Here is a 26,791-nt window from a genome sequence, read left to right as displayed (position 1 = left end):
CCCCCCCCCAGGATCTCTGGAGCACATCTCTGGAAGGGGGCAAAACTGAGATTCCTCACTTCCAGAAAACACCCCCAGCAATCTCTGGGTTATGTCTCTGGCATTAGGGAACATGTCACCCATCATCTTGCAAGATCAGCAGGGTGACGTGTGTTTTGCCTAATAAAGTAGATCGGCTGTACTGAGATACATCCCAGCACAGCTGATCTGATTCATTTGGCAACCTCTGTTTCTAGCCTCAGAGTTATAGTGGCAAAGGCATGATATTGTAACATGAGAATTAAATCTCTGGAGGTCAATAAGGCAGTTTCCTCTCCCAGCTAGTCCTCCAGCAGGGAACACCCCACCACTTATGAAACCAGTGCCTTAACTTGCACTTTTTATGGACCTGATCATAGGAGACTATGATTGTCTTTAATTCCCATTTTCAACAAGAGTTGAAGATACTCTGCACCTAAAAATATAATGCCTTAGGGCTTGTGTAAGGTTATACTGGCCACTTAGATTGGCTTTTAAACTTGTAAAAAAACCCACCCCTTATCTTATTCTGTTTATGAGCAGCTTATTCATTTTAATTAAGCCTGTTTCTAATTTGAAGATGTAGGAGAGATGTATTCATTTTTTAACTGCTGTATCCACACACTTGGGGCTTCTAGTACTGTTGGAGAAAGCATATACAAGCACTAAATCAGCCTTAAATAGCTGTAGTTTCCCAGAACCTGCCCTAATACTCAGACAGACAAGGTAGGTGTTTAGACAGGGTCTACCTAACTACTTCAAAGAAAAGCTAAAGTTAGTCAAGACAGCATCTGTTTAGTTTTGTTTGTTGGTTTTAACCCTTTCTTCTATTTATTACATTTCCCTAGCACCGTGTTTCGATTAAGCTGTCCTTAGTCACTGCATTTTCACAGCAGCTCCCATTGGGAAGCCTACAGCAGGAGCCAAGACCCATTTGGACCTGCTGATGTAATATGATTGGTCAAAGGTGGTTGTCTGATTTAGGTTGCCCAATGTAAGAGAGAAGTGAAATGCTGAATTGCTGAATTCATATGGGCTTGTGACTTGGAAAGAGTGTCCCCAGAGAGACTGCTCATTCTAGAACTGTAACACTAGTCAATTTAAGCTAAAGCAAAGTAAACCGAAACAAAAAAAATCAGAGCAGATAATCTTCTGCACCTTTTACCATAAATCAATGTAAATAGATGTCTTTACTCACCCTACTACAGCCCTCCTAAGTCTTTGTATTATTCAAATGCAGAATGTTTATTTTATGTGTAGTACACAACAATACATGATATCCTTATTATAAAAATATAGCCATAGCTTTTTATTATAATATGTTAAACAGAATAGCACAAAATAGTCTCATTCATAACGTTGCTTGTTTTTGTGTCTTCTTTTCCTGTCTTTGGCCAAATGTTAAGCATAAAGTCTTCCCAGGAGACACTACAAAAAATCTGTCTTTGTTTTTGTGAATCTGTCAGATTTTGGACTGAGCAATGCTATAAAGTTTGAGGGTCTCTCTCAGGAACTGCTAAATACCCAATGTGGAAGCCCAGCTTATGCAGCCCCAGAACTCCTAGCTCATAAGAAGTATGGCCCAAAGGTGGATGTCTGGTCCATGTAAGTAGATTTCAAAGTATGCCTCTCAGAAACTTATGAACATAGAATGACATTAGATAACACTTTATATAAAAGTTGGGGACACTTCTATTTTGAGGCATCAACAAGGAAAACAAAGATTAAATTGGGGTATCGCAGAGACTAAGAATTCTGTTTTGTAGAAGGTTTTGAGATTTTAAAATGTGTTTTTCTTTTGATGTGCAGAGAAAAATGTGGCCCTTCAAAATGGTTTGTGAAAAGACACAAGAGATGCATGCACTCCATCTCTCACAAAGCCAATAGCCTGATTACCCTAGGATTTTTGAGAGCCAGGTTTGGATGTCTACTCAGAGTTTGTCAGAGCCTCTCTCTCTCTCTCTCTCTCTCTCTCTCTCTCTCTCTCTCTCTGAAACTTTTGTCCAAATGAATACATTTCCACAAAAAGTGTTCTCTCTGACAAGCCAGAATTTTCTACCAAAGAAACATTCCCCCAGCCAACCTTATAGAGAAGACTTGAACCCAGGAAAGGATACATCTGCTAACAGATGAGGAGAGATAGTGTTGCTCTGTTATAATCTATAGTTCATTCCCTTGGTCCAATATTTGAGTCTCTTTCTTGGGCCATAGCACTTATCTGATAACTCTTATCAATATAAGCCTCATAGTGGAGCAGTGTGTTTAGATCAGGGCGTCAGATTCAACCCTCCTTGCAGGCTGGATCCAGACATGGCTGAGGTGAGGAGCAGCAGGATATGAGGCAGCAGGAATTAACACAGCTGTCACTTGCCTTCTGTCAGCAATAAATCTCCAATGGGGGAGGCTCCATGTGTTGGATTTTAGCAGCAGGCCCTGCTTCTGATGGCCACATCTTTATGAGCTCCTCAGGCCAGATAATAAGCTCCATGGGCTGGATCCAGTCACCTGGCAGGCTGGATCCCGCTCATGGGCCATATTTTACCCACCCCTGATCTAATCCCAGTTTTAGCTGATAGACAGTAACTACCTTCTTTGACCTCTGCCATTCCATTATCACCAGTTTCTTAACAAATTCCAAATGTGGAGGCCATGTTACAAGTAACATGTGGAGATATTCACTATGTTGGTATAAGACCGAAGAGTCTGAAGAAAAATGAAGTAGCATTCAAAAAGCATCTTTTCACACTGTTTCATGTATTAGAATTACAACCTGTTAATTGTACAGAATTACATCTTTCACAGTTGAACTGAATCACTGCATGCAGGCAAGACAATAGTCCTATATTTAAACTGTTTTTTCCCCAGCCCTTTGATTTTTATGGATCTAGTTAGGAAAGAGACATTCCACATCCATAATTTGACCAAACTTAGCTCATATTTAATTTGTACATTTACCCATATACCAATCTCTACTTAAATGGTTTGGTAATTACAATATGATTTATACTTAGGGATCTACCTCATTCGCAGTGGCTGCCCCCAGATTTCATAGTCCCAGCATGGCATCCGGCTCTGTTTTCACAGCAGGGTGCACTGGGGCCTCCCAGACATCCTGCCCCTCACTGGAGATAGATGGCCATCTGTTAACCTCTGGCAAGGGATAGACTATCCAAGGCCCCAGGCCAGCCCAGGGCATGGCGAGGGGAGATCACAGCACTCTGCCGCAAAAATCTCTCCTTCGCCTTCCTCATCCCCATTCTCCTCCTCCCATGCTTCATGATGCCAGGGCTTTCTGCCTCTATTTGCAGATCCTTTCCTTCTTCCCCGCTTGCTGGTCATTTTCCTTCTTTTTCACAGTCCCTGCACTTTTTTGCAGAGACTGGACCTTTTCACAGCGGACCTACCAAATTTGCAGTTTCCGTGAAAGCTGCAAAATTGCAGACTCGGTAGGTCCCTACTTATACTCATTCCTCAGAGTAGAACAGCATTAAGAAATGAGATCAACAGGCATGACTGACCAAACTAGAGATGGACAGTAGCATCGAATAGAAAATAGAAATCTGCTGCAGCTTTGAGATTTAAAAAACAACTAAATCCCTTCTTTAATAATACAGTATAAATATTCATCCCAATTCTAAATTCTTAGGAAGACTATTACCTCACTTCATTTATACATGAAAAAGATAGGGTAGGAATCCTGGTCTCAATGGGTGTGTCTACGTGAGATGACTTAATGAGCAGTAGACTGTTCTACTGTGCATTAGCACATCACGGCAAAAACCATGCTAATGCACTAATACACAGTAGATTCTTAGCCTTTTTTTTTTTCCGGCAGATCACTTTTTTTAATGGACTTCACAGACAAATGTTCTTATCCTTTTTATTTATTTTTTTATGGACCATAAATTTATAGACATTTGGCAACCCTGCCAGAGATTTATCCTTTCTAGTATACAAGTTCAATGGCTATTTAAGTATTTTATACAAACCAGAATAGCTCCAGCAAAAGAACTAAAGGGAAGCCTATCCTAAATTACTCTAACCAAGTAGTTGGGATTCTTACCGGGCAAGCCAGAGGCCCAGGTTGAAGCTGTCTGTGAGCTACAGTCTCCACTACATTGACTTTTTGTTTATTCAAAGTACAATAGTGTCAACTGGAGAGACTGAAAGCCTCCTCACATGTAGTGGATTTCTTGGGAGGTGAGAGATGTGGATTCATATATGATGAGACAGAGTAGGAAACTGAACCCAGATGTCCCAAAACCTGGGTAACTGCTATAACACCTAACATTTTGGATCAAGATAATGCCATTAGTTTCATGAAAATATCTCAAATTATCTGGGGAAAAAAACCCTAAATGTCCTACCAGAAGTGCACTCAGGATACATGCATGGCTCTCAAAGATACTGCATGACAAACACAGTATATTTGATATACTACAAAATGATTTATGCAAGCAGCTTCCATTATTCTGCTACAATATTTGGAACTGCTTGCTAAAACAGAATCTTCAATTGCCAGCAGCTATCAATGATCAACATTTTTCAGAATGAAATGGCTTTTTTGAATACTTGTTGTTGGTTTGGGGGGGTTACAATTTTTGCAACCTTTTATCAATATTTTTTTCTCAAAATATTTTTCAATCTTGTTTACTAAAATAATTTTAAGAAAGAAAAAAGTCACAAAAATTGAAAAAAATGGATCAGTTTTTACAATTTGTGAAACTCAAAAATGTGCTATCACTTTTACAATTTTATATCCAGAATTAAACTTACTTCATACTTCAGATGTCTGCAGAATGGATGCAAAAAAAAAAAAAAAATCAGCCTGAGAACCAATTATTGATCTCAATCTGTTAATAAGAGTCACACACACAGATCAAGGGTTGTGTAAAACTTATATACAGCCCTTGGCATTTAATTCAAAAAATGTTTGTTTTAAACATGAGGAAAAATAAAGGATTTACAGTTTGGCTTTTTATTGCTCATACCTTCATCATGGAAAAGTAAGAGAGAAATTGTAACCTGAACAATAAGTTATTTCTTTTTCAGCTCAACTGTCGTGAAATAAGCATGTGATTCTAAATCAGCCAGTTCAGTGTAGAAGTGCTAACTTCACAGACAAAGGTTGCTAGGTAATGGTAATCACCAGAAACAATATTACAGTGATTCAAAATCATGTTCCAACAACCAATCAGATTCAACAGCAATACAATTAGGGTTCTGTGAAAGAAACGCCACTGCTTCCTTGGCTTATTAATGATTTTTGTGTGTGAGATTTTAAGATTCTTTGGAGGACTGGAAAACAATTAGCTTTCATACATCAGCTGGATTAAGAAAACAGCTGCTGTGTTATTCAAACAGAGCCGGACATTTCAGTGGGATGGAAGAGCAGCAGTTTGTTACAGCCAATAAATTTTCAAGCTTAAGTCATCAGTTTCCAGCTATAATTAAATATTTAATACATTGCTGGCATTGCTGTTAATTAATTACATCTTGTGCATTACCTTTTTAAAGCTATTATGGCTAAAAATCCATGTTATCCCCCAAATTCTCATGCACTGGGGATTTTGCAATCCAGCTGGCTGATAAAAAATGACATCCAGTCAAAGGTACCAGTCGTGTGTATTGTCAATAGCAATTTAAAGTGTGTGACAATGGCAGTGTTCACAACGTTAAAAAGAAAAATGTATTTAATATTATATGGCATTAGACGTCCATGTACACAGCATATATTATTTTGACCCATCAAAGATTACCCAGAGACACTTTTTTACCTTCAGAACTTTATCTAGAATTTGGCACGCCAGTAATCAAAGCAACAAAAGCATGGATGCTTCTTCAGTACAACATGATCTCTCCACACCCAGATATCCTTTTGGTAGAGACCCCAACAGGAAACTGGGAAAACGTTGCTTTGAAGAAAAATCATGCACCTCTGAACCAGTTAGTCTCTAAGGTGTCACCCTATTATCTTCTGCCTCATTAAGCACCTTTCTATTCAGGGATTGGATGTGTCATAGGATTTAATAATGAAGATAATGAAGCTTTCATATATGGAATATTGCTTGTTGACTAGAACCTAATATGAATCTGGGAAAGATGCCACCATCCTATGATTTGTTTTTGCCGGAATGAGAGAAAGAGACTGCCTTTGAGAATAGGTGCCCACATAAAAAAGCAGCATCAAAATTATCACTGCACCATGCAGGCATAAGAAAGAGACCAAGGAGGGCAACTGGTGGGAAGGAAAGACAACAGGGGGAAACATTTGGGAGGGCAAGGGTTAGACTCAGGCTACTTGACTTTCCTACCACCTCTCCTCAAAAGCACCTGGCTCCCTACCTGCTGCCTGTGTTCCCACTGCCTGCCCATCTGCACTGGTGGGGTAGACAAATTTAAGACAAGCTTCTAATAATTACTTTCTACACATGGAAAATTATAACAACTTTATACATTTTTCATGCCTAGAATCTAATTATTGGGGGGTAATCTTAAATTCAAAATCATCCTGGATTCAAGTAGATATGGCATACAGCAACTAAATGGAACCTACCTGCGGTCAATCAAGTTTAACCAATTTTTCAGTAATGCTGATTTTTATTTTTCAGTCTTTTGTACTATGTAATCCACTTGGAAGCAGGGATGGTCCAAAAGCAAAAGACAGGCTAGACTGTAATATTTTCCAACTGAATTGGGACAAATAGTGCCATGAGTAGTGTACGATGGCCTGTTCACAGGGGATTTTATGATCAAGTCTGCAAACATATGAAAGCTTGATAAGCACTGAATCTTGCAGATACTTAAAGGGGAAGATCTAGGAGGGTGGAGGTGCAGTAGCATGGATGCACCCCCTTTTCAGTTGATTACATTATGGGAGCAACAAATGGGGACTTTTTCTTAAGTCCCAAAAACAAGTAAGAATTCCCCACTTCTTTCCCCTCTATTTTTAAAGGTACGTCCCTTCCCTCCCCTCTCTCCCCTTTCCCCACCCACTACTGCCACTATTTCTTGCTGCTCCAGAGCCCTCCAGCTGGGCTCAGCCAGGAGCAACTCTGGAGCCCTCCCTTTCTCCCAGGTAATCTGGTTGCCACAGCAGGAGGGGGAGAATGGGAGAGGGGAGGGAACATGTTACTGAGCACAGGGAGGGGGCATGGAAGATCCTTTATCTGCTTGAGGGACTTTTAAAAAGTCGCTTGATGCTGCTTCTGTGGCACGGTCTGCCCACCCTGATGAGTCGGGGAGGGGCTGGGAACCAGGGTGCAGCCACCTCTGCAGGGCAGGTCACTGTTTTCACACCCTCCTTTTCAAAGTCCTGGATCTGCCCATGAGTGCTTATCCAAACTGAATCGCTGACTTAGTTAATGCCTGCATTAGCAAATTTACTAACTCCTATGTTATCAGTCTGTGCAAATCTGAATGGATATGGACATTTGGATCTTAATTATCATCTCAACCCAGTGATTCCATGTCAGAGCTAAAGCACTTTATTTGGATGGGCTTTATATCATGCCATGATATTGTATGTACTGTACTTACTTTGTAAAGATATAGCAGACATCCCTCTTCCCTATCATATACATCCAATGCCATTCACTCAGATTACATTTCCCCACTATTCTTTTTACACAAACCATACTGCCTGTACTGAACAATGCTATTCTAAGATTAGAGAGAGGTAGTTAGCCAAGTTAGCCAGAAGTAAGGAAGAAGACAGGGTAGATTTGCACCTTATGCTATGCACCTTAGTATATTAGGTGCAAATCTAGCCTTCCTTCTCAGGTTAAACAGCTTTTACATAAAGAAAAGATTTTTAGCTGACTAGAGATGCTTAGCAATTATTTGGAGGCTGCTCTCAATAGCAAAGGCAAAACTATGAAAGCTGAATCATAGTTTTTTATCTGTATTTATTGTAACTGTATTCCATTTTGATGCATTTGTCTTTTTCCCTTGACAGTGGTGTTAGCATGTTTGCTATGTTAACTGGCACATTGCCCTTCACAGTGGAGCCATTTAATATCAAGCAACTACATCAAAAGATGGTCACGGGTGAAATCAGCCCCATTCCATCAGATATCTCCCCAGGTAATTAACTCAGATTTTTATGTATATAATATAGATAATATAACATTTCCTAATACTCTCACTGTTAGGAAGGAAGATAGTGTTAACCCTTTAGCATCCTTGTTATGAGGAGATACCATAATGTGATCATTTTTAAGTGGCAAAGGAGCTGAGCTACCTCTTTCAGTCATACTTGTTTTCTTTTGAAAATAGCTTTTATTATGCAGGCAAGTTCTCACACTGTCTAAATTTCTTAATCTTGTCTCATAAGTCATTAGAAGATAATGCTGTTTGCCCTGTAAAGATACGGCTTGATTTTCATATACAGTAAAAGGTCTTAAGTAGGGATAAATGCTATACTTCCTTTCATGCTTTGTGCTGCTTTGGTAGTGTAACTGAAACAGTCCCTCAGAGTTTTGTTGAGTGTGCTACATGCCAGAATTAAGAATTTGATTCTTAATTCATTTGATTAATGCCTGTAAAGTTTGAGTTGTGAAAACCTTAGCTGGCTGTCTCAAAGAGTGGCTCAGTAACTATGACTGTCTTAAGAAGGAGGCAGCTCCTTTAGAGGTGATGGTCTAGTTACATGGTTGCAGCAGGACTGAGCCCAGTATCTGCCCATGGTTCCCACCATGGGCCAACATGAGGGGTGGTCTCCAAATCTGGTGCTCAGTGCAGTTGGCTGGGGAGTGGTTTCCCCCCAGGCACCTCACCAACATCTGGGAGTATCCATAGGCCAAACCCTTTTTTCCAGCAGCCTCAGCTTTCAGCCATAACCACTGCCACATTGTATAGGAGTGGCATATGCTCAGGGCAAACAGTGTAAGTCTTTGCATTCTGAATAAGGGAGCCACCTGCAGGTACCCTCTTCTCTCCAAGCAACTAACAGCCATCGGCCACATGGTATAGTGTTGGAGAACCTGTGTCAGAGCTGGGACTGACTGGCAGCAATGTCTGTTAAGCACCGCCCCCCCCCGGCCAGAGGTGTTCCTGATGACCTGATGACCCACATAGGCTGTTAAGCATCGATGGTCATTTGGGCTGGCTGTGCATCAGGGCCAATGAGCTTCTGCAGCCTTCTCTTAACACCCTCAGGAAGGACCGAGCTGGGGGGGTAGTGTTGTCCAGTTCCTATGGGGTGTTAAGCACTGGTGACCATTTGGGGAAGGCAACAATCAAGGCCCCTGCTGTCCCTTAAGGCCTTCAATCTGAAACTAGGATTTGATGGATGCCTGAACTGAGATTGGTGCTGCCTCAGTTCACTAAACAGGCTTGGCACCATGGCCATTTGAGGGATTCATGGCCTGCCTAGACCATCATTCTCCTCTTAAGGCAGAGCTAGAAGTGGTTCTAACTAGCTTGCTGTATTATTAAGCATCTTGCCTTGTCTCCTTTTGTGACAGGTTGCAGATCAGCTGTGCTGTGTTTCCTCTTTCCTGTCATTTCCAATCCAAGTTGCTCCCTTCCACTGCACTTTTTTTTCTCTACAGCTGGGCAATCATGTAATGGTTATGCTCGTGGTAAATGGCTGCTAATAGGTTCATGACAGCTATTACTAAACTTCTGTCTCAGGTTGGATGGGCCACCTAGGGATTTGACAGGCCCCAGATAAAACAAAACAGGCCCCCCCTTGAGGGTCATCATAAAAGCAGAGACCATAAAATATCATTTTTTAAATTATAGTTGGTTGAAAATGGAAGAATTTTTTGTGAGAATTACTCCTTGATTTTTCATCAGAAAGTTTGAAGAAAAATTGAATTTCAAAACCAACTGTACACATGGCATAATCTTCATTAGAGAGGCAAAGTCAATGGAAACTTTTTCAGTTACTTTCCGAAGGCATTCAATGTAAGGATTAGTCGCAGCTCTAAATTTAGTTTTACAAGCCAAAAGTGGTATTGGTGAATATAAGTTTGGTCTAATAGTCCAAAAATTGCTTTCATGGGCATTAGACTGCTAATTGCTGAAGTACCTCTGGGTTTAGTCTACAATTTCATTTCAAATGGACAGGTACCATTTCAGTATAATCTGCTTTACCCATCACAGGCTGGGGTTTCCTTTCATAGCAGTTTTAATTCATGTAATACCATTGGCTTCAATGTACGTCAAAGGCAGAGGCCAGAACAGAGCAAGACTCCACTATAACCAAAACTCTTAGATTGATCTAATTTCCTCTTCTCCCTGAACAGTTTCAACTTGACACAAAGTCAGGATGAACAGAATGAGGGAGCTAAGATCAGCTCTCTGTCAGACTGTGGAACCATCACCCTTACAGGAGAGTAGCAGCATGGTTTGCTCCCAAGGAACCTCCCTCAACTCACCTGCCATACCTTGATCTTGAGAAAAGGAGGGTTCTGGGGTGTTATCAGCACCCTTGTGAGCATGTATGCACTGTGCAGGTTCCTGGGGCTCCTCTTCCCCTATACCCCATCCACATGTCAACCAAGATCAAAACAGTGTCAGCAGTCCTGTTCTCAAGCTGCCAAGGCCTGATGTCTACAGCCTACACCTACACTCCAGCGAAGCCTAGACCCTAATCATTTTGGGCCTCAGATTTCAGACCAGGTCTGGCTTAACTCATTACGGTTCCAGTCAGGTTTCTGAAATCAGTTAGCTTGCATGTTTTGTCCTTACATTGTCAAAGTCCACAACTGATTCATAATTGGACACAATAAGTTAACTGATGATCAGCAATGATAGATTAATTACTGGGTCTTTTCAAATTAATTAAATTCATAACTACTCTCTAATCAACCACAATCTAGTGCAGCCCCAGTTAATTTTCAGGCTATACTAACCTATGCTCAGCTCAATCCCCCCACTCAAATCAAAGAGTTAGCCCTTGGTCAATTCAGGGGATTAAGTCCAATGGCCTCCTTAAGGAGTGAGCAGCTGTCTCACTCAATATTGATCATCTCTTTAAGCAAACAGAAACAAAAGAAATAGCAGAGTCTTCGCCATGCCATGGGTCTTAGGTCATGGTGGCTGCTCCACTCACGTGCCCCTTCTTCAGTGCCTGGGGAATGGGGTCCATGAGAAATCTTGTTCTAAGTAATGTGGGGTCACTGGCTGGCTGGATACCTCTCTGTGATTCCAAAGTGGGAACTGGCTCGCTCCCTTATTATCTTCAGCACTGCAGGACGCGAAGCAGCTGCTGGGCTCTATGCTCTGCTGCTGGATGGCTCCACTCACTCTCCGCTCTCTGGCTCTGGGCATGGGCCTGTGATGTCACGGTCCAAGTGCCCGCCCAACCACAAGAAACAGGTCCTTTTAAATCACGGTGGCAGCACCACTCATTGTGCTGCTTCTGTCAGCTCCACCCCTGCAGGTAAGGATTGGCCATTTCCCACTCTTACCAGGCAATTGGCTGAGTTCCTCCAGTGGCCTGATAACTCTCCTTGGACCAATCCATATGGTATGGCCAGCTGTTATACAGACTGCACTCAAGTTCTGTCTAGAGGCAGGGGAGAATTCCAGCACATTGTTCCAACTAGTTCTGATACAGAACAGTGTTAAGGCAACATGATGAGCAAGATTTTTTCCCCAAACAAAGTTAATAGGATACTACCAGAAATGTTTAGCATTTTACCTTTTTATCTAATTTCATTATAATATCTACTCTGGTTAACAGAACATATGTTGTTCCATCCTACATTTTTGTAGGTAGTTTTTTTCCCCCCCAGTGTTAGTGAGACAATGAAAGCATCCCAGTTGTCTCCTTCTTGGTTGGAGTTTAGATGGATGAGGAATTAATGCACTAACCTTTCACAGCTGGGAACCTATGCTCTTCTAAGGTAAGTCACAGCTGAAATAAATATTGTTAAAGTCTAATCAGCGATGTTAGCTTCTCTGGGTGAATAAAGTTACCCCTAGGTAGAGGATCAGGATAAGTATATACAACTTACAGCTCTTATTGAACATTCTGTGAAGACAATGGAAAAACTGAAACAGAGGCACATGCCCAGATCCTCAAAATAGGGGTTGGTAGGTGCTAGGCCACATATGGGTCCTCTGCTCATGAGAAATTTTATGCTGGTAGAATAAGCAGATACTATTCTATTCCAAGCCATTTTGCCTACATTTCCATACAGGAGCTGTACATTTCATTCATTCCTTACTTGAACCTGATCCAGCAAAGCGGCCTTCAGTTAAAGAAGCAATGAAAGACAAATGGCTGAATGAAGGATTCATTAGGAAACCACTGAATTCCATTATATATAAAAATAGGTAATTATTTTCTGATATTATTTAATTATTTTCCATTCAGATTTATCTGCTAAGTGATGTTCCAAAGGCTTTAGCAAATCCTAGTAACACCAAGACTTAGTACAAATCCACTTCAACATCTCTGAATGTAGACCTGCATTAGATGAAACAATACCAAATGTGTTGAGAATACCGTATGAATATTTTGCATTAACTTCTTTTTCTGGATGCGTTTTACCAGTGCCGTTGCATTTCTAGACTGTTTGATTCTAATTATTTCTTCACTATACAATTGTGTATTGTATTTCCATTTGAGATATTTATTTTGAATTACAATTCTAATATAATGATTTTATTCCTCTATATTTCTGAAATTAGCGTCTACTGTCCTTTCTTGAGAAAAGTAGTTGGCCATGATAGTCTGAAATCAGGGAGAAGGCAGGGCAAGCTCGCACCACAGAGACTAACTCATTCAGAAATGTATAAGCTTTCATAGGCAACAGCCTACTTCACCAGAGGCATCTGACCAAGCAGCTTATTGTTTACAAAAGCTTATGCTGCCTTCTACCTCCCAATCAAGTCATTGCTTTCTCTTGAACAGCATGCCAGTATTCAAACAGATGCAAAGTCATCATCAAGCTTTTTAATGTGATTAGCCACATTTTGTCTAAGATATCTGAACACATAGCTGTTATTACTTCTTACTTATTATTTAATGTGTAGAGAAAATCTGTTCTGTAGAGAAAATGTATCCACTGTTTATTATACCTTAATGATCTGTTTCAGAAGAGGGAACATGATACTTTATGTAAAAATTTTCCACATTCAGAATTTCATTACTCATTTGTGCTAGTTGACTGCAAAACTGACTTTATTGCTCTTCTAAAATATCTAGTTTCAGTGATGGAGCCTTTAGTTTTTCTAACAATTAGGCATAATTTGATTTGGAGAAAATGAACAAGCCAGATTCTGCTCTCAATTACACCAGTGTAATCTGGTAGAATAACAGAATGCCTACAAACCTATGGGTTTGCACCAGTGAAGCACAGAAAAAAGTCTGGCCTGTAGCATCTGATCAACCAGTATTAACTTCAGTGGGAATTGACTTGCATCCTCACAGTACAATGTCCAGTTGTCATTGCCCGTTATGGCAAAGGCTATTGGAAGTCTGTATGGAATTTGTCAAATTCTGAAGGGACTCATCTCCTATTTTAGCCCACCCAAGTTTCCAAAGACTGTAAAAGTGTTTAGGAAAAAATCTTTGGGATTTTTAAAATCAAATACCTAGGCATTGCTACTAACAAATTCTCACAAACAGCTGATGAAAATACTAATAAGTCTCTTGGTAAGTTATCTATAATTTAACTTAATTGAGCAATTTTAAATGTAACCAATTTATTTCACAGTGTTGTATATTAAAAAATTCTCTCCCACTTCTCTAAAGACCTTCCTTTTACCCTGTGAAATTTGCCAGCCTCATCGCTTCTTCAAATCCCCTTCCACGCAGAGATCTTCCTATTGTTCCTGTATTCAAGACCAAAAAATGTATTTAATTCAAAGAAGAATTTAACTATTTGCTTCTCTAAACTTTGTGACTTTGCTAATACTGGAGTTTGTCCTTTCAAGTCAATCAACCCGCTCTGTATCAGCAGAGGGATATTTACCAAAGCTGGGCTTTAAACGAAGGCTGATCTTGGTTCTGTTTGTCAGCTCACAAAATTCTGTATACCATATATTCATAGATGTTTGGGTTGGAAGGGACCTCAGTAGGTCATCAAGTCCAAACCCTGCCATGAGCAGGAAAGAGCGGCGGGGTTAGGTGACCTCAGCCAGGTGCATGTCTAGCCTCCTCTGAAAGACCCCCAAGGTAGGGAAGAGCACCACCTCCCTTGGAAGCCCATTTCAGATTCTGACAACCCTTGCTGTAAAGTTCTTTCTGATGTCTAACCTAAATCAGCTCTCCATCAGTTTGTAGCTGTTGTCCCTAGTTACTCCAAGGGGTGCCCTGGTAAACAGATTATCTCCTATTCCTTGCTGCCTGCTCCCCCCACCCCCATCCCCCCGATGAATTTGTAAGCAGCTGCCATAGTTTTATATATGCAGAATAGTCAAAATACCCCAAATATTATATTATTTATAACAGAACAGTATTTGTACATCATGCTTATAATCAATTATAAATCCATGTCACTAGACTAGGAAAAGATTTTTGTCTAAAGATTGTTCCTAATTTTTCAGGCTTCACCCTGAGGAACTGAACCCTGTGGTTCTAAATTACATGACAAAAACAATGGAGCTCAGTCTTTCAGAAGTCATCAACATTTTAATAAACAACAGACCATCTTCTGTCATGGCTTCATATTGCTTATTGCTCAGGAAGTTGATGAGTTATCAAAAAGAACAAAAGACAATGAAGGTGAGATCTCAGTTTGTGAACAGCATGTTAGGTCTAAATCTTGCCTGAATCACTCACTGTTCATATGTGAGCAGTGTCAATGAAGACGGTGCAAAGCTTGTGAGAGTAAGGTGGCCCTACGTAAGATATGTACAGCACGAATGCTACAGAAACAAAAATACAGATGTGACTATTGGCTGAGAAGACTTGATTGTGGCTTTAATCAGGGGTGATTAATAGAAAAGACTTCTCCCAGAGAAAAAAATCAGTGTGTTTTTCTCCTTGACCCCTGAAACTGTAATACTGTAAAGTGAATCAAAATGTATTTGTCAATTTTTTTTCTTCTGAAAATAGGCAAAGAAAGATTAGCTTCTGACTGACCTCACCCTCTCTTCCTTTGGTGGCAAGTCAGTGAAAGTATGATCCAAAGTCCACTAAAGACTTTTCAGACTTCATCTTTGCATATTATGTTCATTTTAGAATTTCTACCACTGTATTTTATGTCAAGTTTCAGTCCTGGCCCATGCAGAGATGGAAGATAAGATTAAAACACCCAGAAATTAAACCAGAAAAGAAGTGTTAAAACAAATGTTGCTATGGCCACAATTAGTTAAAAATCCTGTAAGCTTTTCTTTTATAACCGTCCCTAGTAAAGGGTTCACAGTTCAGTCATAAAAATTTTGCTTCAGGCAGAAACTAGACAGACAGGAAGCCAGATTTCAACTTCTAACACACAAGTGCAGTGGGAAATGTTTTAGTCACAAAACAATGCACGTCAGAGATTAGAACCACTCAAAGCCTTAGCCTGGAGAAGTTATATTTTCCAAAGCTCCAGCTGACTCTAGAAATCATTTAGAGCTGTATAAGTAGACCCAGATCTACCCAAGCACACTTCCCCGGTTTTACAATAGTATATGTCCCACAAAGTCATTACTCAAAAAACATTGGGCTTTATTTTTCTTTTAACATGGGTACACATGCCACTTTAGATAGTACAAATAAGATTCAAATAGTATTCAGTGAATTATTTATAATTGAAAATGAGCAGTTTTGTAAATAGCAGCTAGATTCCCAGATGGTGTAAACTGTTGTGTTTCCACTGAAGTCAGAATTAGGACAATTTATACTAGAAGCATGAACAAATAAGCAAATTAGTGAGTTAAACTGGTAACTGGCCACTGGTCCACTATTTTGTCCCACAGTAAATGAAAGCTAAACTGCAATAACTGAGTCCTGCCTCATCCTTCCCTTACTGCAGGATAAAAGCAGGCAGACAGTTTACATACCACTGATGCATGGTAAGTCCTGGTTCCCTTGCAGCTCTCTGTAAAGTGTATGCTTGTTCATACCCCAGCTGAGAATCTGGCCCAATAATATCAATTTGTAATATTTTATGTGCCTTTAAATCTTAGGAAAGATTGTGGGGCCTGAGATGGAATAAGAAAGCAATTATGTGCACTGGAAAAAGAGATGCATCTGAGAACGCTACTCTGTGTCCTACTCACCTCTGGTATCCCAGCACCTACAGCTGCTTCTCAAATGGGGGAGCAAATAAAAAATACGGCAAACACATACACTATGCAGCAGAGTTTTGCCTCTAAGATAGAATTAAAAGACGGTTGGCCCTAGCCGCAGCTAGGTTTGGCCTGCAACTTTTCCTTTTTCCCCATTAGTCATTAAAACTGGAGTTCTGATCACGAACTGGTCTATATTACAAATGTTTTGCTAGCAGAACTAAACTGGCGAAGGACTCTTCTGGCAGAATGAAGTGGTACCTACCAAAGAAGAGAGCCCAGTTTGCTGGCAAATGTACATCAGTCTGGGCTGTGATATTTTTCACAGTCCTAACAGGCATAGCTCTGCTGGCCAGCCTTTCTGGTGTGGACTTGGCCCAAGTCGATGGAAGGTTTGACACCTCATGTAGCTGTGGGAGATCAGGATTTAGTGGTGTTGTGGGGGTTAGGTGGATGCCTGTGCACCATGCCCATGTGATGGCAAGATTTATAGAAAGTTGCCATTTAAATGATGCATATTACAACACCCACAAAAAAGGCAATCACATGCAGATTAAATTTGGTACATACCGGCTCTGGGTGTGAAATAGTGAGCCGACAGCCCAGCCTGAGTAATAAGACCCAGTGCTACAGGGTAGTGGAATATTGCCCACAGGCCTTGAGAATGGATTCAAAAACACTCTATAGTGGTTACTCTGCCGAAGTGGAGGAAGCAGCCTGCATTGGCTCTTCTTCTCCCTTCCTTAAATATCCTAAAACATATAATCCAGAGTGGATTATTGTTGCTTCTTTTTACTAGATGTCAATGTTTACACAGTATTCCCCGATGTGTCCTTTAACAGCAGCTTTTTTAAGTTCATATTTACAAAATGCAAACTTTAGCTCTAAAAATATGAGAGGTATGTAGGGAAAAAAAGATGACCTCATATACCAATTGACACATCGGCCAAACAAAGAGTGGGAGGGAACCATAGTATGGGTTTGTGACTTCCATGTGATCACACAAACAGACCAGAACCAGGAATAGAATTCAAGCCTCCAGAGCCCTACCCCAGCCTCTGCCATCTTGACTTTGAGAGAGATCTCTCTACTCAAGCCATGTTGAAGCTGCCAAAGTCAGCAGAGGTTCCTGATCTGCATATATATCTCATATATATAAAGTTCGAAGGGACAGCTAGCAAGGCAGTCTCTTTGGGGACTTCTCTGCCTTAGTCCAAAGTAACCCTGCCTTCATTACCTCTATTACTGATAGAACAGACTGCAAGCCCTGCCCTCCCCCTACCCAGTCATCACCTTCAAGACACTGTTTTTCAAACTGGAAGTAGGACCATGAGAGTTATTAATTGCTTTAATGTTTACAGCCATTAAATTGCCTCATGTTGTGGCAGGAAAAGGATGTATACAAGATAACATTTTCACAGTTTAATTATAATTCCATAGGCATTTGATATTCATATTTTGAATGATGTCAAAGGTACCCGGAGTGGATGCGGAGATGCTGGTTTTATTCGCTATAAAATCAAAGATTTGCTAGTTCCTACTAGCAAATTATGAATGATTGTGCACCTATACATGTGATGGACCTCTGCTGCGACATGCTAATTAGCATGTGTCAGAGCAGACTCAATTAAGCTGTGCGTCTGCTGGAGCATGCTAATTAGCATGCTCCAGCAGCCTCTGTCACATGTATTCAACAGCCCCACATATCAAAATAGTGGCAGGGGTGCTTAACTAAAGCTTGTGAAAGAGCTTTAGTTAAAATGCCCCCACTGCCACTTGGAAGTACATGATGCTGAATACAGGTGATGCTGTGGGAGCTTTAATTAGAGTGGCTCTGAGATCTACTCTAATTAAAGCATCCCCCCACCTCCACTCCAGAGCATGTGTATAGATGCCCATTATCGCATATTATTTCTACACCCCAAAATGAGTAACAAGTCTCCCTATAAATGTGGGTGTATGCTTCACTTCTAGCATAGGGGTCATTCCACTAAGGTCAACCATTCATTGTGTATAAAATTAAAGAACGACAATGCCTTAAACATTCTGAAAACAAACAGTAACAAATAAATAAGAAACAAAATAGAAAATTAGATCAGATTCAAAGCTCATTGAGGATAAATTATCATAGATTTCATTAGCCTTTGGTTCTGGCCATAATGCATGGCATATACTTGTGCTTTAGTGTAAATATAAATATTCACCAAAGGTAAGCTTTTGCAAAGAAACCTGCAGAAATTAGAAACGCAACTCTTCACTGCATCTCCATGATAACTGAGCAACTAACTTCTTTAGGCCAAAAAAGGGCCAAAAAATTATAAAAGGTATGTAAACAAAAAACCTGTTATCAACCATGTTCATGGACAATACATAAAAAGGTACTTCTAACATAATCAAGTCTATCTTCATTTGGGATTCAAACAAATACTTATGAACTCTACTTTTGTAGTATTTAAATCCACTCAATCTGATACACATAAACATACATGCACACACACAAAAGCTACACAAAACCAAAAAGTAAATAATGTAAACTCACAGGAAAAGAAAAAAAACCCTTTAGTGGCTGTTCTAATTTACAAATGCAAAAACTGCATTCCTTTATATGTACACATGCAACTATGCTTACATAAGTAGACTGAGAAATTGTGTCTGCAAATGTCGATCATATCTGCAAAATGATATTTGGACATGCAAAACTGGTTTGGGTACAGGCAAACAGATGTGATACTAATTCACTAGGTGCAATTAGGAAAACCTGATGAAAGGCTGACCCTTAAAAAGTAAAAGATTATGTCCAAGTTCAAATTTGAGCCATAAGTCATTGGATAAACATAAAAAAATGGCCCATCCTTTTATGCACTGTAATGCCTCCATACAATGTATTTACATTTTATGTGTCCTGTTGTAGAAGATGGAGCCTTAACAATTACAATTTGCCATCCAGAACTTTATAGCTAGTCCTTGCAGAAAATAAGGTTTCTGCCAAAAAGCTTCCTGCCCAGGTGCTTAACCAATTAGTTCTTAAGAGGTCTGGCAGTAAAACCAGTCATGGCAAGTTTTCTGATGTACTGTATATAAGGTGACAGCTTGCAAAATGTAAAATGAAAATTTGTTTTCTTAACTAGCAGTGTGTAAAATCCTGGGAGACTATTTGATTGCATTGCCTAAAATGCTTATGACATCTCATATTCCCAGTTGATCTAGTGTGGTTTTAACAATGTTGTCAACTTAAATATGTTGTATTTTGTTTCTATAAATACTCTAAGGATAATTTATTTAATTATGATTTGTGTGTTACAAATATGTAGCTGGGAGGAGCTAACCCAAGAGTTTGGGCTTTGGGGACCTTCAAACTTTTTCAAGCATTTTGACAGTACACAAAATGCATTCAAGCTTTCAGAGCACTGTTTTTCCACAAGTCAACCCAACTTTTTACCTGGCATGCTATATTTAAAATATATTTCTACAAGGGAAACAAACAATAAAAGGAATCCGTGAGAGAGAATAGTCAAATAGTCATTCTTCTTACTTTTAAAACAAGATATTTTTCATTGTTATTCTTTCTAAAGAGGCTGATGTAACAGAAATGTGGTTAACCCAGAGTATGCAAATCCTTGAAACTGTAGCTGAACTGTAGCAAGGTAGATCTGGTAAATGAGAGTCATAAGACGCAAGTGACAGTGATCCTGTACTTAAATAGGAGTAGGTGCATTTCACTAGGTCTCAGCTAAAACATGTTCAGACGTACCACGCATTTAATGTTCTACAACAGTGGTGTACATCCTCCTAGCCCTGTGGGCTGGATGAGGATCACGGGGATGGGTCTGAAGGCCAAATCATGACCATAGGGATCAAGCAGAGCCACTCAGCATGCTTGAGGGTGCTGCTTCCAGGCACGGTAAGTGAGCTGAGTAGTTGTATGTGTGCAGACATGAACGTTGCGTGCCTCCTGAGGCTGGGGGAGCATGGCACAGGCAGCAGCAGCAGTGTCGGTGGCATGGCAGTGGCGAGCTCCCACAGGTGGCCATGGCGGTGTCGGTGGTGAGGTGGGGGGTGGTGAGCACCAGCCAGCAACTGGCAACTACCCGCAGACACCGCCAGTAGCATGGGCAATGGCCAGTGGCGATCAGTGATTGATGACCACCCACAGACACCGGTGGTGGTGTCAGTGGCAGGAGTGGGGTAGCGAGAAGCAACTGCCCACAGGTGCTGCCAGCAGTAGTGGTGGCGGCCAATCTCAGGGGGTGCATGTGCACCCCCTACACGTCTCTAATGTGTGGAGATGTAAGGAAGCAATGTATAAAGAAATCCTAATGAGATTGTGAGGCTTCAGGGTTTGCCATCCCACAAACCCTCTAGACCTTGGGATTGACAGGAGACCAGTGAAAGTATTCTAGATGTACTGGTTCTGCTTGTATTGCATTTTGGATATGGGGGGAGGATATGTCAGTAGAACTGGTAAGGGAAAAAAATGCATGTTGTGTACATCCACTTGTCTGTGCATCTTATGCTCCACTTTCTTTTTCCAATTTAAGCTTTTTAATACAATGTCCAAAATTTTTGCAGTGGGAAAACACAGTAGAAAAATGCGATGGTAAACCTCCTAAACATCTGACTCAAGAGTCAGATATTCAGATTTTCCAAAAGGCAAAAGTGGCCACAGCAGAAGGTCTCAACAACTGTGACAATAAGACATTTCCTTCTACATTAACCCCAGCGATGCCAGATGCCATTAAAGAAGACGAAATTGCAATTACACTGGAAAACCAAGAAAACTTCTTAGAAGGTACCATTAAACAATATAGTAATGGCTTATAAATCTAAAAGTGATGCCTTAAAGCAGGTCAGTATGCATATTCTCGGGAAATTCTGTAACAGTACCCCACCTCTTTTGCAATTCAAAAAGTTTATATCAGCTTTAGTTGCTTACTTTATAGTCCTGTGTGTCCCCTCCCCTCCCCACTGAAGCTGATAAGGCTACAGACAAATGTCACATTTGTTCTGGGTTAAAACAGTTTATCCCACGACAAAGTGCAGTTGTTCAGATGCCCATGTCCACTTTCCTATGATAAATCCTAAAAAGTTTCATAGGATAAGAAGTACTGACAGTTTATCCTGGGACATCACGAAACACTCCTGAATGGCTCTCTTGGAACTGCATCATTGAATCAATGGCCGAAAAGTGTCAGTGCATTCAGCTGCTTGCCAAAACCTGGTTAGAATGACAATGTGCATACAAACCAATCCTGGAATATTTCTGTTCCAGGACAAAAGCCAGCACAACTTGTCCAGGAACAAATGTAATGCTCCTAGCCTTCCAGTACAGTTTTCACTAGAAAGACCTTCAGCATTTCATCATGTCCATGTCCTATCTGTTTCATCAAAAAAATATTTTTGTTGTCACTGGGGGGGTGTAAAAGTATATTTTCCAAAATTTAAGTCAGTGTAAAGGAGAATAGGTGCTATTGCTGCATTCACCAGGATCAAGAGAAGCACATCCATTGGAGCAACATGGGACTCAGAAATGTAGAATGAGATGGGAAAACAAGGTTTTCCAGTACGAACCCTCCTCTGTGGTAAACAGGAAATTCATAGTTTCATAGTTTCATAGTTTCTAGTGTTAGAAGGGACCTGAGCAGATCATCTAGTCCGACCCCCTGCCATGGCAGGAAAGAGTACTGGGGTCAAATGACCCCAGCAAGGTGGTCATCCAACCTCCTCTTAAAAACCCCCAGGGTGGGAGCCAGCACCACCTCACTTGGAAGCTGGTTCCAGACCCTAGCCGCCCTCATCGTGAAGTAGCGCCTCCTGATGTCCAACTTAAACCTTCCCTCCGCCAGCTTGTGACCGTTGTTCCTGGTCACTCCTTGTGGCGCTCAGGGGAACAGGGACTCCCCCAGCGCCTGCTGATCCCCCCTAACCAGTTTATAACAGGCCACAAGATCCCCCCTCAGCCTTCTCTTTTGAAGGCTGAACAGGTTCGGGTCCCGCAACCTTTCCTCATAGGACCTACCCTGCTGTCCCTTGATCATACGAGTGGCCCTCCTCTGGACCCTCTCGATGCTGTCCACATCCCTCTTAAAGTGCGGCGCCCAGAACTGGACGCAGTACTCCAGCTGCGGCCTGACCAGTGCCGCATAGAGGGGGAGGATCACCTCCTTGGACCTGCTCGAGATGCATCTGTGGATGCACGACAAGGTGCAGTTGGCCTTCCTAGCCGCCTCCCCACATTGCCGACTCATGTTCATCTTGGAGTCAATAATGACTCCCAGATCCTTTTCCACCTCCGTGCTGACAAGAGGGGAGTTCCCCAGCCTGTATGTATGGTGCCGATTGTTCCTCCCCAGGTGCATCACCTTACACTTGTCTGTGTTAAACCCCATCCTATTCTCCTCCGCCCATCCTTGTAACCTATCCAGGTCCAACTGTAGCCTGTTGCTCCCCTCTATTGTGCCCACATCCCCCCACATCTTAGTGTCATCAGCAAACTTGAACAGGGTGCTTTGCACCCCCTCATCCAAATCACTGATGAAGATGTTGAACAGGGCGGGCCCAAGGACCGAGCCCTGTGGGACCCCACTTCCCACGTCCTTCCAGGTCGAGAAGGACCCATCCACTACCACCCTCTGGGTGCGACTCTCTAACCAGTTGGCGACCCATTGGACTGTATGGGTGTCTACGCCACAGTCCCCCAGCTTCCTAATGAGAATGGGGTGAGAGACAGTATCAAAAGCCTTCCTGAAGTCTAGGAAAACTATATCCACTGCCACCCCTGCATCCAATGATTTAGTGACCTGGTCGTAAAAGGCCACCAGGTTGGTCTGACAGGACCTGCCGCTGATGAACCCGTGCTGGTTGCCCCTGAGCATGCAGTTCCCTGCTGGCCCCTCCTGGATGTGTACCAGAATAATTTTCTCGAACAGCTTGCCCAGGATTGAGGTAAGACTGACTGGCCTGTAGTTCCCTGGGTCCTCTTTCCTCCCCTTTTTGAAGAATTCATTGTGCAAACTGTCAAATAGAAGGCAATAGATGAAGACTGATAAACCAAAGAGAAGGTGAAACTACAAACTTCTTGCCTTCACACCTTATGAAAATCCTTTTCAATTTTACTGATCACTTGACCTTTGCACAAGGAAAAAAAAAAAGCTGCACCTGAGTATCTAACCCAGGCATATCAAACACAATGGCCCGCAGGCTGGATCCAGCCTACAGTGCTGTGTCATCTGGCCCATGAGGGGCCAGGGGTTAGGGACTAGGTCCCACTGCTGAAATCCAGGGCACAAAGATGTGTTTCAGAGCAGGGGATGAGCAATGGCTGCATTACCCCTGTGGCTTCCTGATGCCATTCACCCTACTGCTGTTGCTGAGTCCAGATCCAGCACACATGGAGCCCCACAGTCCAAATCTGGCCTAGGGAGCTGGGTGAGTCTGACACCCTGATTTAACCCAATTTACACTGGAGATATTGAATACACATAATTGTCAGTGATAAATCATAATCCAAGTCATTTCCTTTGCTTGCCTGATGAATCTTAGTAAGACGGATTGTGCTGGTACCTTCATAGCCTGCAACAGTCCAAACATTGACTATTCTACAGGAAAAATAAGACAAAAATGACACTGGATTTTAAGGATAAATACAGGGATGGTGCTAGTCACAATTCAACTGATTTCCATTGCCATGCCCCAAGTCAGACAGTTAATATTTTATATTCCCTGCACACCAATGTAAAAAATTTCTCAAAGTTCAGGGAAAGGGATAATCTGGTATATAAAAAAATCAAATTCTGATCTAGCCATCCCACACCTAAAAATGTTTAGATTTATAGTGTCTGTAATACATGTTGTGTAATAATCCAAATGACCTAACACAATAAAAAGACACCTAGGCAGCCTTATGCCAAGATGCTCACTTTAATTTTCCATCACTGCAACCACAGCTTCCTGATCATTTGGGCAAGAGTTGTGCAATGCAGTCACTGATATTGGAGCTACTCATATGTAATAATTCACTTTATACATAGGCGTACATTTTCTAATGATTTTGAATGTCTCTGTTTTTGTGTGGCTGACTTAAAACACTTGAAAGGGGATAAGTTTTTAAGCAATGCTGCCCATTTACCCTCTGAAAACAGGCCCTTTCAAGGTGTCTGAAGTTGGGCACCAAATTACCAGCTGTTTTTCATATGTATAAGTTTATAATTTTGGAAGTGCTCAACCTCAGGTCAAACTGATTTTTTCAGTCACAAGATGAGGCTCTTTTAGAAACAATTTGTTACTTTATTGAAACTACCATTTTAGCATGAACTAATCTGATTCATTTTACCTTCCATTTAGTTTCCAAGTTTGCAGACAGAGAACTGGTTCACCTTGAGCCTCCTAAATCACCAAATCAAAATGGTTTATGTGACCCGATAAAGCAGCCACCTGCTTCTCTGCAAGAGAATGTGGATGCTTCTGAAGAGTTAGCTGAAGTCAGGAAAGCCAGTCTTCCTGAGAAACTACCCCCTGCATTAGTACAGAATCAAGCACATTCTGCAAACCACCAGGTTCAAAGGTCCACAACATCATCTACAAGTAGAGTCACACCACGATCTCTAACAGAAAATAGACTAGTAGGCTGGAGCACTGTGCCCCATCAGGACACAAAATTTAAAGACCTTCTGAAAGCAGTGGATGACAACGTTCCAACCCCAACATGGCGACACCCAGGAAAAGAAAGTCCTAATCAATTAATGATTAAATCTCCACAGCTTTCCCCTTTACCCAGGCTGAGACAAGCTGCCCTGCGAGACACCATAATTAAAAAGTTTTCCTGGATGAGATCATCACCACAAACAAGTGGTCCCCCTCCTTTTCTGATCAACACTTCCAAACCTCCAATTTTCCCTATGCCTCAACAACAAACATTTATGGTAAGAAGTTTGAGGCAGTCAAAAGAAAACCCAAGCAACTTGCTTAACACAAATAAGAGAAACTTGTTCCAACTCAAGAATACTCATAAAACTACAGATCTGAATCTTCCAGTATTATCTCCACCTTATCAAACTAGAGCAGAAAAAAAGTCAGAGATTTTTAGGTTAGATCTTGCATAAATAAAACACATGCACAGCAGCATTAGAAAATGAAAGGGAGTGCTATGATTAAGAGAAAGTGGAGCCAAATCTTAAAAATAGCAAAAGCTATAAACTTTCCATAAGGTATAAAGCTTTTAAGTGCAATATCACAAGGCTCTTTGCAAGATTTGCAGAAAGTATCAAAGGTGTAGAAAATGAGATGCTGTCATGAAGAATACCTATCTGATAAATTCAGGCCCAAAAATTGAGAATGTGGGCAAAATGTATGGTTTTGAATTTTGCTATTGACATACATATTTTGATGCAAGCTGTGGATGATTTTGTTAATGCATGACATGCAGAAAAAAAGAACTATTGAGTCCATTTCTTTCTCCTACTTGACTACAATGCAAATGTAAACAGACAGCTAAAGTGATGGAAGATTTCAAAAAACATCTGCCTTAACAGACTAAAGATATTGCTAAACCAAGCAAGGAATTTTTTGCTTTTATCTATGGAATATTTAGTCATTAATCTTTTAATTTCACTGTCCCCTGGAACTGACAGAAAGCCAAGGTTTTTGCATTTATAATTCAGTGAGTTATGACTGCACACTGGAAGACAGAAGATAAAATTTGTCCCTAAATATTGAAAACATTCTTTTGTTTAGATTTACTATATTTTTTTCCTTTTTATCAGACTTTGAGCCCATTTTTGTTCTCATGCCAGTTTTATAACACCTACCTCGTTACAGTTGTGTGGATTTAATTTTGATTGACATATGTAAGTGAGAGGAAAATCAGTCCCTTCCTATTTCTAGCTTTGAAATCAATGTTAATACCTCTCACATGGCTAAGTAAAAGATGACAACAAACTTATAAATTTGTATTTGGAATGAAATGGGTGCCATCTTATTGAGATTTACCATCCCCTATTTCTATGAACAAATTTATGGTGGCCAGTGTTGATGGCCACACAGAAAAAAACCTGTAAGTCTTGGGCAGCAGATAATCAAAAGGAACGACTTTGACTTTTAACTACTTTATTCAGGGGTTCAGGGATACAAAAAGGTTGGCCGCTTACAAAGCAAAAAACAAACAACATACTATCAAACCAAGAACACCATGTCATTGCATTCATCACATCACACCGTGACAGACACCTTCGCTACATTCCACGTCGTGTCTTACATGCTAGTTATGCGGTTGGAGTGCTGGCCACATGGTCATAACTATAAATAAACAATTCATACCCTGCTCAATCCAATCATACACATGACAACACCTTCAACTTCCCACACAAAAAGAAAGCAAAAAAAGGAGCCTGGTGAGGGCCCAGGATGCTGCATGAGCTGGAAGTCATAGTCCGACACCGAGCCAGCCCAGTCACCCAGACTGGTCATGACATGAAAGTGTGTATTTGAGATAGCCATCCTCCACATGGCACAACGCTCCCTCAAGGGCCTAGCATGTCTCAAAGGTGAGCACCATCCATTGGAACACAGCGTACTCAAACTCCAACGAGAGGCACGCCTG

General features: G+C 41.1%; 1 protein-coding gene across 3 annotated transcripts in view; it reads left to right on the top strand.

The window, feature by feature from the left end:
* Nucleotides 1-26,156, top strand: part of LOC109299899 (serine/threonine-protein kinase MARK1-like) — a 52,779-nt gene extending 26,623 nt beyond the window's left edge. For all 3 annotated transcript variants that reach the window (XM_019520395.1, XM_019520394.1, XM_019520393.1), the window contains 6 exons: nucleotides 1,485-1,623; nucleotides 7,976-8,103; nucleotides 12,174-12,309; nucleotides 14,527-14,704; nucleotides 20,767-20,986; nucleotides 24,538-26,156. In XM_019520395.1, coding sequence (XP_019375940.1) covers nucleotides 1,485-1,623; nucleotides 7,976-8,103; nucleotides 12,174-12,309; nucleotides 14,527-14,704; nucleotides 20,767-20,986; nucleotides 24,538-25,295 — 1,559 coding nt within the window. In that variant the 3' untranslated portion in view covers nucleotides 25,296-26,156. The remainder of the gene's footprint in view (nucleotides 1-1,484; nucleotides 1,624-7,975; nucleotides 8,104-12,173; nucleotides 12,310-14,526; nucleotides 14,705-20,766; nucleotides 20,987-24,537) is intronic.
* Nucleotides 26,157-26,791: the final 635 nt, after the last annotated feature.

Source organism: Gavialis gangeticus, unplaced genomic scaffold, assembly GCF_001723915.1.
Source record: "Gavialis gangeticus isolate Ggan-Ray unplaced genomic scaffold, GavGan_comp1, whole genome shotgun sequence".
NCBI classification, from domain to species: Eukaryota; Metazoa; Chordata; order Crocodylia; family Gavialidae; genus Gavialis; species Gavialis gangeticus.
The sequence above is the reverse complement of the archived record's forward strand: the minus strand, read 5'-3'. Positions and strand labels throughout refer to the sequence as shown.